We start from the raw sequence: 19,336 nt of genomic DNA, 5'->3' as shown, positions 1-19,336 counted from the left end.
CCCTATGCAAACGCTCGTTCACCTCTCCTGCCTGTCCGTTCCGGCCTTCGCTCTGTCTTCTCTCCCCTCTGAGTTCCTAAACCTGTCCTTCTCCTCTCCTTCTCCGTCTTCCCAGTCTTCGCATCCGTCTCCGGTTCCTTCCGGTCTCTCCTTACGGTCCGTTTCTACTTGCGCTTGCCTGTCCACTTCCTTCCCTTCCTTCTTTTACCATGCCCCTTTCCTTGCCTTCTTCCTTCCTTCCTTCCTTCCTTTCCTTCCTTCCTTTCGCTTCCTGTTCCTTGCCTCTGTCCTTCCAATTCCTTGCCTTCTCTCTCCTTCCCTCTGGACTGTCGGCTTCTCGTCTTCCTTCTCTTCCTTCCTGGTCCTTCCTTCCTTGCACGCTTCCTTCCCTTCCTTCGCTTCCTTCCTTCCTTCCTTCTCTTCCTTCCTTCCTTCCTTCTTCCTTCCTTCCTGTGCCTTCCTTCTCTTTCCTTCCTTCTTCCTTCTCTTCCTTCCTTCCTTCCTTCCTTCCTTCCTTCCTTCCTTCCTTCCTTCCTTCCTCTTTATCTTCCTTCCTCTCTTCCTTCCTCCCTCCCTCCCTCCTTTCCCTCCCTCCTTTCCCTTCTTCCCTTCTTTCTTCCTTCCTTCCTTTCTCTCTTTTTCTTTCTGTTTTTCTCTCTTTCTTTCATTTTTGGCTGGTTAACTGCCTAGTTCTTAATTCCTTTTGAATAATCAGATAATCAGCTGAAAGTACTAAAGCTCTTAAATATTCTAGTACCTACAATAGGGGAAAACAGTAATCCCAACAACAGCAGCCGTTACCACATGTGAGCTGGAGAAAAGCACTATCACACTTTATTTTAGTATGCTACAAAATTCCTTGTTGGACTTTATTAGGTACTTTAATACCAAGCATACTTTAAAGTAACAAAAATTATTGTCGTTATTATTTTTACAGAAAATCAGGTATTCCAACAGTTTTCTTTACAGTTTTTTTTTTGTTGACTTAAAAAAAATTACAGTTGACAAGTTACAATGGAGTGTAATGGGAAAACGGTTACATTTAAAAAGGGAAAACATACTATTCATACTGAGCCAACATTTAGTGATGTATGTCCTTGAAAGTCTCCTGTTTGTATGGTACCTTTTGGTGGAGCTGTCCTGCTTGGGATGCAGGGTCTTGTGATGACACTTTTTGCAACGTTGTGTGTATTTATAAAGGACTTTTTCTTCACACAGTCACCATGATGCAAAACTTAGTGCTATATAACCAAATAAAATATGACAGAGAAACCCTGTTTCAGTGATTTCCGTCACAGCAGAAGTCCTGCGACTGCAATAATTTGGGGTAGAGGTAAACATAAGGAGCAAGAGGAGATGGTGATACAACAGCACATCCAAATAGCAGAGCTATTACTGAGATTATTACTGAGATGAGTGTGCGTCTGTGGGCCAACAGGATCAGTGACTGAAGGTGGGCTTTGCTGAGACACCACTGAGTAGGAACTCCTGAATGCACCCGGCCTTTGAGAATGTGCAGTTCCCAGCTGCCACAGGCTGGACTGACCACAGACTTAAAAACTTTTTGGTACCTCAGTGATTTCATACAGCCTCATGTCCAATTATCTGTTTTTTCCTTTGCATGCACTTCAGCGCAGCAGCAGGTGCTGGGATTGCATTTATGGGGGGCTGGTTGACTTGGGTGGCATTTTTGACCAGCTCTAACACCAGTCCTGCAGAGGTCAGGGTGTCTCCTACACACAGTTACAAGAGCAGATTTAGATTAAAACAACATTTATTTATATCTCTTTTTATATGCTCCCCAGATTCACATATAAATTTATTTGCAGCCATCCATCTACATCAGTGTTTGGTTTCTAAAATCAGCAGTGCCACACTGGTACCTCGGTGATTAGATAAGTTACCAAATTCCTTGAGTTTATTGGCTAGAAGATGATTTTTCAGTCAAAGATGAAACCAGTTTTCTGAGAAAACTGAATTCTTCTGAATTCTTGAATACTTTGTGTTGTGCAGCTAATCATTAAAAATCAGCTTTAACTCATGCTTTGCCCTGTCTTCAATGTATCATATCATTTAGGACTGACAATAGCAGTCAGTGATACTTTTAGCCATTTCTTCTGATACTCAGGAGAGGGCAGGAGGAGTGTGGGGCTGCTGCCATGTCATGAGGAGCTGCACTTGGCACTGGGTGCAGCGAGCACAGGCTGCTCTCTGCCTGGTGCTCAGACCCAAGTCTTTCTCAGTACCCTGTGTCTCCATCTGTGTTCTGCTCTGGGAGGAGGATGCCTGTTGGGCAGCCCCTGCGGATGGGAGCCTTGGGCTCTGCACACCCGTATGGCACAGAGCTGTCTGCAGTGGGCATTTGTTTGTGGTCTCTTCACTGACGTGTGGAGTTAAGGCCAGAAGGGACATTTAATCACCTATTCTGATTGGCAATAATGGGGCCAGATATCTTCCCTTGTAGTTGTGTGGCAGAACAGGGAAAAGAACAGAAATGCCTTTACAGCTGTTTAGTACATTTAAAGGGTAAATCACTTTTTTCTATGAAAAAAGAAATCAAATGCTTTTATTTTGCTACTTTAAACGCAAACAATTCTATGTTGCTTGGGAAATTATAGCATGATGATATTCAGTCAGACATATCTTATACTATATATGCTTCATAGAACTAGATTATAGGTCAGAAGTAATTTCTCAGTCTTAAATTTGTTACAGACATAGATTAATTGGAACACATATGCCGTAAAAATTGAGAAGCATTACAGTTTTAGTTAACTTATTATACACTGAAGTAAATGAAGTGCAGAAATGTAGCATTAAAAGTTATGCTTTTCCACTAGATGATGGAGACATTCATTGTCTATTTATAAATGCTTATTTAGGAGATGTCCTATCAGCTTCTTGGCTACTGGGATAGGAATAGTCTGGAGTTAACTGCCTCTCTACTGTGAAAGGTTTTAAAGCTCTTTGCTTTCTGTCTGAATAAAAAAAATGACATTTACAAACCTCCTCGATGCATATATTTTACATATGTTTGTCTAGCAACAACTACACCCCTTTGAATTTATTCCCCAAATGTGACTTTTCATGCATGTCTTCTGAATGCTGAATTCAGCAACAGTTTCTAATGAGCTGGTGTGTAATCCATGATTGCATTTCTCTTCTAGAAATCCCTTCCACGTCTGGCTGGTCTATGTTAGAAGGTAGCGTTTACCAATCAGGCGGTTTTGCTCTCGTCAGCGTTCTTCTCTCTCGGAGGCCCCTTTCCAAGCTTCTTCCCATTTTAATGTTGATGTACAAAAGCTGTTGTTCATTTTGTTTTGTGCTCATTCTAGTGAGGATTGGCTTAGAAGGACTGTGTAAAACAGAGAGAAAAGTTGGTTTACTGCCAGCCAATATAGAGACGTTCACACTGCGTGCACTTGGCTCAAGCCAAACATCTGAGCAGTATTTGCACACACTTCATTACTGGCATTTCCACTTAGCATGAAAAATGGCAAGTTTGGTCTTCAAATATAGCAATGATTTGTATTCTAGGAGTCTTAAATACCAGTTTTCATCAGAAATTAACACATGAGGTCAAAATAGTGGCATTGTTTCATTTAAATTTTGAATGATATGGAAATAAAGACACAATGTGTACAAGACCAGAACCAAATTTGCTGGAGGAACACAGAAATGCACATTTGTAACTGTGATAAAACAATATATGGTGATGCTGTAGGGAACGGTTGTGCTGTGCATGCCCTGTCAAGCCCTCAGGCGCTGCTTTGCGTGGTTGCATTTGGCTTTGACCAAAGAGTCCCAGTAAACTTGTAGCTGGCTCGTGTTCAGCCCAAGGGAGAGGAAGCAGTAACTCCATCTTGATGCCACTGGACTCATTCTAATGCAGTGCCCACCATAGGAGGCTGCTGGGATTTAGAACTTAGAGGAAAACACGGTTGTTTTTATAAAAATGAAAGAATGAATTTAACCATGGAATGACAGTGAATGAAGTGTTTCAGAACTAGAAGCTCTTAAACATATTGGAGCAAGAAAGCAGATAATTGATTCCCCCTGAAGTTATTCCCCCCTGGCCCTGCATCCTTGCTTCCTGCATCAACTTCCCACTGATGCTTGAATTGATGTCTTTCAAGCGAAGTTGATCCCGGCAGGAAAGTTCTGACTCCTTTTAGTCCACACATGTTCAGCATTTATTTATAATCCAGATGTATTTCACAAAAAAAAAAAAAAAAAAAAAGGACATTTTTATTGATGTTGCTGATATTAGGAACTAGGAAATAATAAACCATCCAAGAATCATAAGCATTGTTTCTTTTCTTATACAGTCCAAGGTTGGTGAAACAGAAAGGTGAGGAAAGCCATAGTTACATGGTGAGGAGCACATGTCCTTATATTGCTATGAGCAAGGTAAAACTAATAGAGCTGAAGGAACCATTTCACTTGTTTTTTAATCATAACATAATGTGCCTATGTTATGCAAATCCTTAGCAGTGTTCTTTGGATTTCCAGCAATACTCAGAGTTTGGATTGTAGTAGTGTCTGGGTTGCTAAGCCCTTTATTTATTCCTTCGATGAATTTTGCATACAGGTGTTACACACACAGAAATGACATTTAATAACTGCCAGAGGTGCCTAGCTGATAAAGCAGAAAGCAGTCATTCACATCCAACACCTTTCAGTCTGACTCGTACCACCCCATGGGCTCTTGATTGACTCCTTGCTGCTGCCTGGAAATCAGTTAATGAGAGCCATCTTTGTGAAAGCTCCATTGCCCAAACCACCCAGGTACACTGCTGTTAAATTCTCTATCTAAAGCTGTGAAGGACTGCCTGTTGGGCTGACATCCTGACAGGGTGTTACTTGTATTTGAGATGTTCTCTTAGGGAAGTCGCTCCTGTTGATGGCAGACCTGGGTTGCATCTACTCTGCAAGGGATTTACAGCATTTTAGTGTTCATGTAAATATTCAGGGACTCTCACACTGCTATTTCTTTGTTTTGAAGGTAAAAACAGACATTAAGATTTTGTGGTTGCTCCCTCCCAAGGTGTTGAACACACTGGATTTCATGGAATTAGTTACATCCTATTACCTTAAAGCCAGTTGGATGGTAAGTACATGGAAGAAGGCATCTTGCAAGTCAAAATACAATTTCTCTATAGCAGGTTTAACACTTCACCCCATTAATTATCATCAGCCACATTCAAACAATCTTCTTGCTGTTTATTTGACTGGTACTCTAGAAAATAGCAACTTTCTGAGCATTAATCTTTCATTGCTGTCTCCAAATACACTCAATCACTGTGGTCCCTCGAGCTATTGATCAGCTGGCATGTGTGGCTACACCAAAATCAGTGCTTTTCCAAATCTACATCATTTGGCAGGAGCCCACAGGTGAATGGACCAGTGGTTTCTCCCAGCACTTCTCCCACATTTCCCTGTGGGAAATGGTTTCAGAAGCATTCAGGAATTTTCTAAATGCTCTGAATGAAAGAACTCCCAGTCTGTTTTGCCCACAGAAGAGTCAGTTCATGGTTGCACAAGGGCCTTTCTAGCATCCAAGAAGAGAGTTTCAGGGTCACAGGGAGATAATGGTGGGAATGAACCACTAAACCAAAAGAATGGCATCTTATAAGAGACCCTTTCCAGGAAGAAGTACAAAAATGGATAAAGAGAATCGAGTCAGAATAATTTTGTTGACCTCTTGGTATCTGTGTACTTCTTACAGCCATAAACAACTCATATGCTGTCAGTCACAAGGAGAAACCTTGTGCATTGGCGGGCACACCGCAGACCTAAAGCTGCACTCCATGCTCCCAGTATCTGCCTTGTAGTTTCAAAATCCAATCTATTCTTACACTGCATTATGTTTTTCCTTTTTCTGCTGCTATATGTAGAGAATGACACAGAGCAGGAGAAAAATGCTGTGGGTGCAGAGAGGCTGTTTGGTTGCAGGCTCATTGTGCTCATTGTGCTATGGAGAAGGAGGGGGGAAAGAGTGGGATACATTACTTGGGGGATTTTTTTTTTTTTTTAATTTTGAAGATTTTTTGTGTGTTTTGAAGCTGTTATGAGAAGAAATGATAAAGTTTCAAGAAAAAAATGTGATTTTAAGATAAATTTGTTTGAAAAAAAAGAAAAAATAAAAGAAGTATGGAACGATTAAGTCCAATCATCTTGTGCCAAAGCATGAAAGGAGAGATATATTGGGAATTCAGGTCTGGAGCCCAGGGTTCAGCAGTCCCCCTGTTTGTATTCTTGATTTCTTCAAGTTCATTTTCTTTACCAGATGAAAGAATTGAGGAGCGTGTTTGGGAGGAGAGAGAAGATGGAAGATAGGAAGTGGGAGGTGGGCTTGGGGTGATATCTCACATAACATCAGCTCCCAGAGTCAGGCATTTGGGCAGGCACGGGAAACTGATTCCATCCTCTGATGGTTCCTAGCATTGGTGAGCACCTGTGGGCTCCTGCAGCACTGTAGACCATGGGAGGAGACTGGAGTCCATCTCAGGATGGACAGAGTGAGATGTGGGAATCCTGGACGATGGGATTTGTAATTGTCCTGTATGGAGACTGACAGCATGCATGGAAATGTGGAGAGAGAAACTGCTACCCACGCAGTGATGATCTTTATCCTGAAATATCAAATTATTAGGCAGTTGTGGATTAGTTGTTTGTAGCAGGTTGTCAGAGAACTCATGTCAGCACAGCTTGAGGGCTGGTATTTTTAGTCCTGCTGGGGCGTGAGGCTGAGTCTCAGGGCTGCCTTCATAGAGCAAGAATGGCTTCGCCAGAGGTGAGCTTAAGGCTTCACCTCCACAACAGTTGGACTAGATGATTTTAGTGGTCTTTTTCAACTGTAGTGATTCTACAGTTCTGTAATCCTAGAAGGGTGGAATTCATAGGATGAGAAACACAGCATAGGGGATGGTGGGCCTGGTGCAGGGGTGTAGGGTGCAGGGAGGGGGCTGGGCGGGTGAGTCAGGCTCACAGTAAAGAAATCTGTCCTCCCACTTGTGTTCCAGTTCATGCCATTGCCCCTTGTTCTGCCTCTGGGCACCACTGAAAAGAGCATGGTCCCATTCTCTTGACACATACTCTTTACATATTTTAAAGTGTTGATAAGATCCCCTTTGTCTTCTCGAGGCTGAACAGTCCCAGGTCTCTCAGCCTTTCCTCATCTCTCCAGCAGTTCCCTGTCTTTCTTTAGCTGGAGAGCCCAGGACTGGACACAGCACTCCAGTTGCAGCCTCATCAGGGTAGAGCAAAGGAGGAGGATCACCTTCCTTGACCTACTGTCCACTCTTTTTAACACATCCCAGGAAACCATTGGCCTTCCTGGCTACAGGGGCACACTGCAGGCTCATGACCAACCTGTTCTCCATTAGAACCCCCAGGTCCTTCTCCTCAGAGCTCCTCTGCAGCAGGTCAGCCCCTCACCTGTACTGATGTATGCGGTTATTCCTCTCAGGGTGCAAGACAGTACACTTGCCCTTGCTGAACCTCATCAGGTTCCTCTCTGCTCAGCTCTCATGTCTGGGCAGCTGGAGTTTGACTGCACTTTTTCAGTGCCAGTGTTAGCTTAAAGAAAGCACCTCATCCGAGTCTGACATCTTCTTTTCTTTTAACAGGATTCTCTTTCAGATGAACCTAGATAAAACCAGATGGCAATGACAGGCTCTGAAGCCCCAAGTAGAGGCTGATTTCAAGCTTCCTCCGCCAACCTGCCTAATCCTTGGCTCAAGTGGCCTTCTGGTTTGAAAGTGGCTCCAAAAGTACAACATATGAATGTGCATTGTGAGAAAGGCAGGAGGAGAGTGACAAGCAGAGGGAAGAGAGACCTATCCAAGAATAGAGGAACATCATAGTTGCTATCCCTGTCAGCTGTCAGTACCAGTCTGTGCTGATGGAAACATCCTGGGGTGACAGCTCTTCTGCCTTGCCACCAGCAGCTCCTGGGTTCCCCAGTGGGGCAGTTGGGGGCCATAACTGCCACTGCTCTGCTGCACAGCACTGAACAAGGCAGGCTGTGTGCCAAGGTGGGTGCTGGAATGCTGGGATGTAGGGACCAGATCCAGCCAAACAGTGGAAAGTGTTTTCTTCCATTTCAATATTTGCTCTGTGCCTAGTGAGAGAAGGAAGATTTTTATCATAATGAACAAACACAGCAAAAAAAGCCTCCTATTCTTTCTCCCAGAGAGCTTTCTTTTACTGAAGAACAGAAATTCAAGAGGCATCCGAGAGATGCTCCTTCCTCTGGTGGTTCCTTTCCAGAAGGCTCATCAATTTGTCTTTTGTAGTTGCTGATGTTGCTGGGGATTTGGGATGGCAGCCACGTCTCAGGAAAGGTTTGCTGGCATGGGGGATCTGGTCTGTTGATGGAAGGATGGAGAGGCTGAAATGCTTCCATCAATACCGCCTTTCACTTGAAGCAGCTTCCTGCTCCACAGAGTCGTAGGCTCAAGTCAAGCAGAATCAGTGTGTTGTTGTTCATCTATTATTATTTCCTCTGTGTGGTTTGCTGCAGTCTTTCTTTACCCAGATGGTCAAATAAATTGCTGTCACTGAACAGGAGTCCCTGAGCAGCGATTCCTAAACTCTTCCTGTTCCTTAGCTGTTGAATGAGAAAACATTGTACTTTCTTTGTATTCTACACATTTGCTGGCATTGCTTTTTAATTTCTTTCTTGGAACCCAGAGGATCTGTAGGTATTTTTGTTTGTTTTGTGAGTTTTCAAGCTGCGTGACCAGACTGCTCAGAAAGCTCCACATCAGCTTCATTTAAAAGCTGTTGGAATCTTTGATCTTACTTGTTTACTGAGAGCCGTGCTGAGGGCCAGGCCGTGTCGGAGTAGTACGCAGCCCTGAGGAGAGAGACCTGAAAACGTCTGGATTGTCAATGTATATTTGTCTGTTTTCCTCATTTTGTTAATAATAGATTGCTATTGAGCATTACTAGTTCTGTACGTTCCAGGAGTTGGCTGGTTCTGTGCTGGACAGCATTAGAAGCTGATGTCAGCGTACCTTCAGTACGGGAAAACAAATCTTACTGATGTTGATACAAAGCTCTACTTTTTCATGCTGAGAAATCAGAAAGGAGCCCAGAACCACCCTGTGGGGCTGTGAGCTTGGCTGAGCTCAGGGAGAGCTGCTCACCAGGACCAGCACCATGCCTAGGCTTAGTGATGTTCCAAACTCTGGTGAGGCCACAGCTTAATTGCTTTGTTCAGCTTTGGGCCCTTCACTACAAGAAGGAAATTGAGACCCTGGAGCATGTCCAGAGAAGGGCAACAGATCTGGGAGTGGTCTGGAGCACATCTCTGATGGGGAGCAGCTGAGGGAACTGGGGTGGTTCAGACTGAAAGAGAAGAGAAAGCTCAGGGGAGACCTTATTGCTCTCTACAACTGCCTGAATGGAGGTGAGCCTCTGCTCCTGTGTAACAGTGACAAGACAAGAGGAAATGGCCTTAAGTTGAACCAGGGGAGGTTCAGGTTGGATATTAGGAACAGTTTCTTCTCAGAAGGAGTGGCGAAGCATTGGTCAGGCTGCCCAGGGAGTCCTTGTTCTTGGTGGTGTTCAAGAACCTTGTGGCTGTGGCACTGAGGGATATGGTTTATTAATGGTTTTGGTTTTTTTTTTTTTTACTATGGCAGAAGAAACAGAGCTTGACTTTGTTTCAAGAGACTGTATTTCCCCTAATAATTTCCCACTTCATATAATGAGCTTTTCCCCCATTAGAAAGAAGCAGAGCTGTGACAATTTGCTGGCCATTCTGGCATGTTAAAAGGAAATTTTCTATGCATCAAATTTTCTGAAATAATTTGCTGACTATCCAATGTTATACTTCATTAAAACAACCGCAAGAAGTTCAGTGTAAGCATCTTGGAAACCATAGCAAATAATATCAGTGCTGGTAAATCTTTAATGCTGCAGAATAATAAAAGCTTTTAAACTGTCTTTTCTTTCTGTGAAATGAAATTTCCTCCTCCTTGGCCAGCGCAATCTGGGAGCAATGCACAGACCTGACCTGCAGCCTGCCCTACCTTGGTGTCTGTGGTACCAGGAGACATCCACCCTAAAACCTGTGCTCTTGATTACGTCTCTTGATCTTTAGCATATACGGGGACAAATGTTTCAGCAAAATGGAAGTTTCAGCAAGGATGAGTGTTTCAGCGAGTGCTTATTCATTTTGAGTGCAGCAGCTTTTTCCAGGTGCCTCTGACTGCAATCAAGATTTATATGAAACAAACATGAAACATATGCAAGGCTCATCACAGGGCTGTGTTCCCATGAGAAGCCATCACTCCTCACAGCCATCTCCAAAGCTGATGCAGTGTACGGTGTTTCCTCACCCAAGATAGCTCCTGCCTATAAGTGTGGAGAAAGCAAACACTGAACCAGGGCTGCAGGAACCTGGGGTCTGCATCCCAACCCCACTAATGAGCTGCCAGCATCGATCCACTTCCTGCCCTGCTAAGAGGTAGTTGCCAAAGTGTGTGTTTGCAGGAAGCAGGAAATTAATAATCTAGAGAAGCTTTAGTCCTAAGCTCAAAACCACAGCTTAATGGTTAGTTAAAGGCTTATTTGAGAATGACAATATTAATTAACTATCTATATATTCTTTGGGAAAAGAGGGGATATTTGGGGCCATGCATAATACACATGTATCCCAAAGCTATGTGGTTACATGAAAAACTCCTTACAGGAAGTTACCCTAAAATATCTCCATGGGGCTCAGTGAAATTCAGCTAGATTTGGGAATGGCAAAACAAGGATCTAAAGAGGAGGAGAGGCTTCTGGTGACCACCATCAGCCATAGAGAACTGCCTGGCAAGCAGCAAGGAGCACCTGAGACCTCCTATGTCCTGAGGGAACCTCTGGCAGCATCATTTTGCTCATCTTCCCTTTCAAGCTGTCCTGCAAGATTGCTGCAAAGCTGATTTGTGAAGGCAGAAATCCTGCACAGGGAATGAAGGGAGGGTTGTGTTGGGAAACTGCTGAAGAGCATGCAGGAGGGCTGTCAGGTTTGCTACAGCCCTGAATGGCGTCTAGAAGCCTCTCCATAAGAAGATGTGAATACAGAAGCTTAACTGATTGAACTTCACAGCAGGGTGGAGTCATAAAACCACCAGCCTGACTGGAAGGACTGATGAGGAGAGGAAACACCTCACTCACCACCACAAACCAACATCCAGTTTTACTGGGCTCCTCAGAACTCAGTGATCAGTCACCCTTTCCTCAATGACAGTTCAGCACTGCCCATTACGTAAAGGTGGCACTCATGTAGATTTTCTCAGAAATGAAAGTTATCAGTGAAAAAAGGGAGGATTTGGGAAAAAGACAAACTGAATGTTGTCTGTGCTGTTATACCCTCAGCAGCATTCACTGAGGAGCAGTGAAATTGTGCCCTTCACAGCACTATGAGCCCTCAGTGTGGGTGCTAATGCAGTAGCCTGCTGTGCAGCTCAAGCAAAGCTCTCCTAAGTGCTTTCTACCCTAAATAAGTGATTTTTGTCCAACGTTCCCTCTCATTTTCCTCCACCAGGGTATGGCACTGTGGTGAGTGCAGAGCCAGGACTGTCCTCTCCCACAGCCAAGGCTCAGCCGTGCCAATTGCCAGCACAGATGCCTCCTGCATTTTCTATCTGCTTCTCACTGAGACACCTCATAGGAGCTTAAATCCTAATGATGGATTTCTGCTCTGGAGTGACGGCTTGTGATGTGAGTCTGGGTTAATACATGTCAGCTGTCATCCTCCTTGTCAGTCGCTGCTGTCAGTGAGCAGTGGATAAGTAAATCTGTGATGATGAATATCCTAGAGAGAGCAAGGTTTAAATATTTCATTGCTTCAGACACCAAAACTTGTCATTTGGAGTCTCTTTCTTATGTCCTCTGAGATCACTCTGGCCCTGGAGAAGAGCAAAGGCTGTGTGGGACTCCTGAGAACTCAGCAGCTGTGGGACAGGGGGTGGCAAAGGCAAAATTCCCAGCACTTGGTGTGGGCTGAGCTACTACTTCAGTCCCAGTAAATGCAAAAACAAGCAGAAACTGAAGGAAAAAAGGCAAATCTTTTTCTTTTTTTTCATCATCTTCCTTGCTTCCCCTCTGCTGCTGAGCAGGGTCAGGACTACAAGCAACCAGCTTAGGTCAGACACCTCTGGTAGAGTGTTGGATTTCTCTGTGTGAGCAACAACAATCTGGAAGGCTTCAGCCACGGTTACAGTCTAGTAGGCATGGTTGTTACCAAAGTTGTGGGTCTCCAGTCCCTGGTGATGGACTTGTTGTTCATCTCTATGGCTTCTGCAGCACTCGGTGTTCCTTTGAGAATCATAGAATCACAGAATATCCCAAGTGGAAGGGACCCATGAGGATCACTGAGTCCAACTCCTGGCTTCAGTATTTTAGATACAGCTCTTTCTCAAGTCTCATTCATTGAAAAGAAGTTCTCTGAGCATGATGGTTGGAGTGGCAATGGAAAGTACACTGAAGTGTAGAGATATCCTTGGATTTGTCTTTGAATAATATGGCCAATAGTCCAATTGTGTAACACTATCAGAATTAGCCTAAGACATCTAAAGGATGACACCTTGCTATAAATTCAATTTATGACTTCTTAATCAAGGATAAGAACTTCAAAACGATCATGTCCACCTAGGGAGGAATTATTGCATGCACCAGTACAGGCTGGGGGATGAGCTGCTGGAGAGGAGCTCTGCTGAGAGGAACCTGGGCGTCCTGGTGGGTGACAGATTGACCATGAGCCAGCAGTGTGCCCTTGTAGCCAAAAAAGCCAATGGTATACTGGGGTGTATTAAAAAGAGCGTGTCCAGCAGGTCGAAGGAGGTGATCCTCCCCCTCTGCTCTGCCCTGGTGAGGCCTCATCTGGAATATTGTGTCCAGTTCTGGGCTCCCCAGTACAAAAAAGACAGGGATCTCTTGGAAAGAGTCCAGCGGAGGGCCGCTAAGATGGTGAAGGGCCTGGAGCATCTCCCCTATGAAGAAAGGCTGAGTGAACTGGGTCTGTTTAGCCTTGAGAAAAGAAGACTGAGAGGGGATATAATCCAGGTCTATAAATATCTGAGGTGAGGGGGGCAGAGTGGGGAGGCCAGACTCTTTTCAGCTGTGTGTGGAGACAGGACAAGGGGAAACGGCCAGAAACTGGAGCATAGGAAGTTCTGCACGAATGTGTGCAAGAACTTCTTTATGATGAGGGTGATGGAGCACTGGAACAGGCTGCCCAGGGGGGTTGTGGAGTCTCCTTCTCTGGAGATATTCAAGACCTGCCTGGACGTCTACCTGTGTGACCTGGTGTAGGGAACCTACTTTGGCAGGTGGGTTGAACTCGATGATCTCTGGAGGTCTCTTCCAACCTCTACAATTCTGTGATTCTGTGATCTCCTACCTGAGTTAATGCAAATTCAAATACTAGAAAAAAATCCAGACTTTCTGGCAATATACACTGAAAAAATTTGCTAAGATCATCAACACTTTATTGCTCTGAAGTGTTCTCAATGCCCTTCTGAGGGAACAGACAGTTAAATACATGCAGGTTTCTACCAGACACTTACATGTGAATGCTGCATGATTTTCCTTTTACACTTCTACCCCTTCTGCTACTCATTTAACCAAAGCATCCAAGAAGAAGGAAGTTTTCTTTAACTGTCCTGTCCTGTCACTCAACACCACTATGACCACAGAATATCCAAAAGAAGGAAGAGGAGCTGCCTGGAGGTGAGTTTGTTTTCTTCCTTCTCTGAGTGTCCCACAAAACTCATTGATAGCAAAGTCTCATTATTGACCACTAGAAGGCACAAAGAAGATGCAGTCATTCAGATTTTCGGTCTCCCAGGCTTCCCAGGCATTTTGCCCACAAGAGCTTTACAATAAAAGTTTTCTCAGTGCAAAATACCAATTTGTTGAGACTGAAGTTTTCTCGGGTGCTTCTTTTTAATCACATCAAAGATGTTATTCTGGGAAGGATGTGGAAAATGAAAGGAAATGCTCTGATAAACAAGTCCTTAGCTTCTTTGGGAACTGGCTTTTTTCCCTCTAACTACCTACAGGACCAAGTGAAAATGAAAACGTGTCCATTTTTGTTCCATGCCAGAAGAGAGAAGCACAATCCTGTCAACATTTCTCATGAAACAAAATCTTTGCTTTCCAGAAAATCTTAATGAGCCATGAATCCAACAAACAAGGGAGACCTGCAAACATCAGCTTCTGAAAATCTGATTTCTTTCTTATTTACCTTGTGTTTCTTGAAGGCAGGAGTTTTCTTGGCAATTATAAACAATAGGAAGGGTTATTATTTGAGAACTGATATTCAAGTTCAATGCAGGATTCACATGAAAAAGAAGACCTTGAGTATCTGCAGCATTTCTTAACCTGTAGGAAACAGTGCAGTCATTTCATCTTCATCCTTTCCTCCTTTTTATCTCATCTCATCTGTTCACTGTGCTTTTTATTCCTGGACAACAGATGAGCGATATCTTCCATACGATCATGCTCCTGTAAGTCTGTGGCTCCCCTGTCTCTGGTATTTGAGGACTCAGCAGTTAGATCCCAGCAGAGGACAGGTAGTACTCGTGGGTGGAACTTGCTGCTTCCCTATTATATAAAGCACCCAAATCAGTATTCATCTGTGCATTAAGTAGGAGCATTCTGCTTTTTTTCATGCAGGGGAAGTAAGTTTGTGCTGTCTTCTTATATCAAAATTGGAAATTTTATGAGATGCATTTCCCTCAGGACATGAGGAATAGAATTTGTTCCTTAATAACTAACCGATAGGTTTTAATTGCTTGCTGTACACTATTAACTGTTAAATTTATCCAAAAGTGTGATGCAAGCAAAAAAAAAACCTGCTTTACTTCCCTCTACTTTTCATCCATCAAGTCACTTCAACAACTTAGGATAAAACGTGACAGATGACTCAAGTCACATATGGCATGTCATAAAATATTGATTCTTAATGTTATCTCCTTGTGAAACACATAACTGCAGTAAAGTCTTTAATTGGGATTCCTTGCTTTTGGTTCTTAGAATCCTGGCTTAGGCTGCAGTCTAGTATTCTGGTTTGGGCTTGAAAGGTTGAAGCTAGATCTTTTAGTTAGATAGGTTTGATCTATTATATATATTGTATATAATTATTCCATTTTTAATGTGAATATGCACCCATTTCCCATTTATATAAGTCAATCTACTAATAGAATCGAATCATTCCTGCAGTCTTTGTGCTTGGTATTAACCACTGGGGCTACATGCTGAAGAGCAGTCTCACAGCATTTAAGAAACACTATGCAGATAAACTGCTATGAAAATCAATGCAAAACATGTTGGAAAAGCATAGTCTTAGGGTGGTGATCAGTGATTCACAGTCCAGCTGAAGAAATGTATTAGCTGGAGTTACATGGCAACTCCTCTTATGTCTGATATTGTTAAATGATTTTCATTGACCATTTGGATAAGGGAATAGAGGATCTCTTCTTCCATCAGACAGCCCCTGGGGCCGCTGTCCCACAGAGGCTGTTCTAAGCCAAGTGACAAGCGAGGAACAAATGCTCACTATTTCCCCAGCTAAAAGAAGGGCTGACCTTCACAGGGGCAAGGTGCTTTCTTCCCTGATGACTTACACAGAGGGCATCTCCACCGATGAGTGGAAGAAAGATTCCCCAGCCCTTATTTCTGTGCCAACTGCACTGTCTATTTTTAACTGCAGGCTCCCATTAGCATTTGTTTGCTAAAAATAAACATATTTCAAATGCAATTCATTACATAGCACATTAGGGTAAAGGCAATTTATGCTTCAGTCAAGAAGAAATATTTTTAAGAGACAAATTGGTTCATGCAAATATCTGTGTCTTGTACTCGGTGCACATGGTGCCAGAGGAGATGGTGCTCTGATTTCAGTGGGTTGATGGGATGGATCACAAATTGAGGAAGATGCTGAGGAGATCAGCTCAGCGTTTTCTTTTAACTCAATTAAAACTGTGATCATCATTATGTAAAACAAAACCAACCAAACAAACAAAAAAAGGATGTGGGTGAGTAGGTAGAAACAGCACAAGTGTAACACATGGATGGATATGGGTTTATTTTTGGGGAAGAGAAGGTGTCTTTATTGTACTGAACAGAATGGTGCCCTAAAACCTAAACTCCCCACACTGCTGCTTCTCACTTGCAGAACAGGGGAATATTACAGAGGCGCTATTTGAAATCTGAAAATGCCAGTGCTGAGGATTTTGAAGTGGGTGTAGATGAACTGCTGAGCAAGTTACTGCAGCTAGAAGGTGATCTCTGGTGGATCTGTCCTTCGGGAATCACCTTTTGAGTTAAAATACACAATCACAGAATCAGAATCACAGAGAAGCTGGACATAATCTCTGGAGATCAAGTCCAACCCCTTGCTAAAGTAGGGTCCCTGCAGTGGGTCACAGAGGAAGTGGGTCTTGAATACATCCAGAGAAGAAGACTCCACAGTATCTCCAACTTCATAAGAATTTTGTGAAAACAAGGTATTTTAAGCAGAACTTGTTAGTCCTGGTGGCACTGTTAGTGGGAGGGATTCTGGGGTGTGCAGAGAACCCCTGCTCTGAACTGAGACATGCAAAGGAACTGAGCCCCAGCCTCACATAACTCTCATAAGCACCCCTCTCTCCTTCCTGCTATAGTTCAGGACTAAAATAAAATGCCACAAATAACTCACAAGCCATAAAAAGACGAAAACAACTCACAGTCTTTGGGATACGTGGGGATAAAAGCAAAGCTTTCATTTCCAGCCAGCGCTGATGAGCGGGATTCGGCAGGTCCTGCAACACCGGGCTGGGCCGCTTTCACTCACTAGAGGGCAGTGCTGGACCTACGGTTACCATCTCCCTCATAGCATCACTGCTCATTCCAAACTAAGTGGCATTATTAAGAAAATTAATTAATGTTACTTGTAATTTAATTCAAAAAAAAATATAAAATTGGAGTGTTCATGAAAACGTTACTACATGTTCTAAATCAAAAAAATAATAGTTTATCAGATTTAGGATCCTTCATTAAACACCTATTTGGGGATAGCAGACTTCTTCTAGAAAAAAATCTCCTGATTTTTCTGAATAAGGTTCTTTTTTTGCTGTTTCTCCCCTATCCCCCCATACGGTTTCACAACACGCAGATGAAATACTTTAAATTAAAGCCCATTTTGTTTAGCCTGGGGACTGTATACATAAAACACTCCTGATGGTTCACAGTCATTGCTGTTAAATCTGCAAAACCCCGTGCCTCACCATCCCAAAATAATGTGGTGTCAGGATCTCAGCTGCTCACAGTCACCTGAAACAGAATGCAAAGGGGGAGGCAAGGGGTCCAGGTGTGCTTCCCACTTGGGTTGTGCTGCTGGGGGAATGCCACCTCCCCAGGTGCAGGGCCTGGCATCTCCCTGTATGCAGCTGCACAGGATCCCATTCTTTTATCTGCCCCACCATCCATGTCACCAATGCAGATGTGAAATGGCATTGGCCCCATTACCAATTGGTGGTGCTCTGGTAGTGACAGGCCTCCAGCTTCACACTGTGCCCCTGAACACAGCCCTTTAAGCTCAAGAGTTCAGCCAGATTTCAGTCCACCCCACAGACTGCTTCTCTAGCTCATACTTTATGAGCTTGTCAATGAGGATGTAAAGGCAAACAGTGTCAGAATCCCTGCTCGAGTCAAGATAAACAACTTCTCTTGCTTTCCCTTGTGCACTGAGCCAGGCGAGGCTCCCAGCTCTGTCAGCCCATGCTGACTGATCTTGATCACCTTCTTGGCCTTGGTGTATGGAAGTGGTTTACAGGATGATGTCTCCATCCTGCCCCCAGGGACAGAGGTGTCAGCCACACCTACAGCTCCCTGTGCACTCTGCCTTCCTGTGAGCAGCAGTTGCACTAAATGCTTTGTTTCTGGTACACCTAAAATATCAATGATTTTTCACAACATTTTTTTTGGTTCAGCTACGGAATGGAACAAACATTTTTCATGGTTTCTTCTCATTAAGGGAACGGCAATCTCTTCTGATGCCCCAGAAAGCAAGGCTTCCCCTCAGATTCTCCCTCATCTCCCCTGCCTTCTTGCTAGAGCCAGAGACCAGGACAGCAACCCAAGGCAGATGAGTCATCGAGGTGTTTCCAAACATGTGACCTGATGCACCACGGGCTCTAGGGGGCCACGTGGATTACAAGCAGTGAAATACAGGCTTTGCCCTCTCAGTGCTCCTTTCCTTCCTTCTTCATCCATCCCTGCAGTTCAACTACCCCTGTTCCCTCTCCTCCCTCAGTTTCTCCCCTTGTTTTGCTCCCTATGTGGGCAGGTGGGCACTTTTCTTTCATTACTGAGGTTTTTCTTTCCTATTTCCGTCACAAGTTTCAAGCTCTTCTCTCCTCATCTCCTTTTCATTCTCTTATTTTTTATTCCAAGAGGAAAAAGCAAGAAGCACCAGCATCCCAATTATTTATATGTAAATATTTTCCCCAGTTTTGTCCTGATTTAGCAAAACTCAGAGTCCTGCAGGAGCCAACAACAGTCTCTTTTATTCCCATCAGGCATCCTTGCAGCTTTCTTCTTGGCCAGCAAAGCAGTTTACGAGACCGACAGAAAACTGACATTCTTTTATCCCTGCTGCAAAACGTGTTTCATAATTCTTATTCTAAAATGTCTATGCAGCCTTAATCCCCCTAATATGTAGGGTTTAATATGTATAAAACGCCTGCGATGTACATCAACTCGGAGCAGAATTTCAATCTCCAGAAAGGCCGAGACCGAATTAAAGAGGAAGCACTGTGCATGGCAATGAGCTCATTTTGACGGGCTGAATTAATTTTAAATAATAAGGAAGTAATTTCCATCTCACTAAATGTCTGCGTTTTCCTGCAAAAATAAAGCAGTGTAGACAGAGAGGTACTCCTGAGAAATGAGCCTCGTACAGAAAAGTAAACCAGATAGTAATTAAAAAAGTAAATAAGTCATAATTGCAATTGTAAAAGGTAGTAATAAGTATTAATGCACTTCAAGCCCAGTTGCTTTGATTGCTTTATCTCATTAGCTTTATAATCAGAAAAATGTCATCATTTGAAGATCCGCAGATGTAAGCACAGACAAATACCTACAGCAGCCGGATCTGGTGTTGTGAGGATGCACAATCGTTTGAGTAGGAAAGGACTCTCAAAGGCCATCTAGTCTAACTCCTCTGCAATGAACGGGGACACCAACAGCTCAGTCAGGTGCTCAGAGCTCCATCCAGCTTGATTTTGAATGTATCCAGGGATGGGGAATCTGCAGCCTCCGCTGGATGCTCTCTGTGTCTCTCCTGCACTGA

The 19,336-nt window shown here is 43.6% G+C and overlaps 1 protein-coding gene across 3 annotated transcripts in view; it reads right to left on the bottom strand.

Annotated features, from left to right (window-relative positions):
- Positions 1–812: 812 nt before the first annotated feature.
- The window catches only part of LHFPL3 (LHFPL tetraspan subfamily member 3), a 219,654-nt gene continuing 201,130 nt past the window's right edge, over positions 813–19,336 (bottom strand). For all 3 annotated transcript variants that reach the window (XM_015886410.2, XM_015886328.2, XM_015886239.2), the window contains one exon: positions 813–3,355. Coding sequence is in view for 1 of the 3 variants with exons in the window: in XM_015886239.2 (XP_015741725.1) it covers positions 3,327–3,355 (29 nt within the window). In the remaining 2 variants the exon portion in view is untranslated. The remainder of the gene's footprint in view (positions 3,356–19,336) is intronic.

Source organism: Coturnix japonica, chromosome 1 (assembly GCF_001577835.2).
Source record: "Coturnix japonica isolate 7356 chromosome 1, Coturnix japonica 2.1, whole genome shotgun sequence".
NCBI lineage: Eukaryota > Metazoa > Chordata > Aves > Galliformes > Phasianidae > Coturnix > Coturnix japonica.
This window is presented reverse-complemented; position numbering and strand designations above follow the sequence as displayed.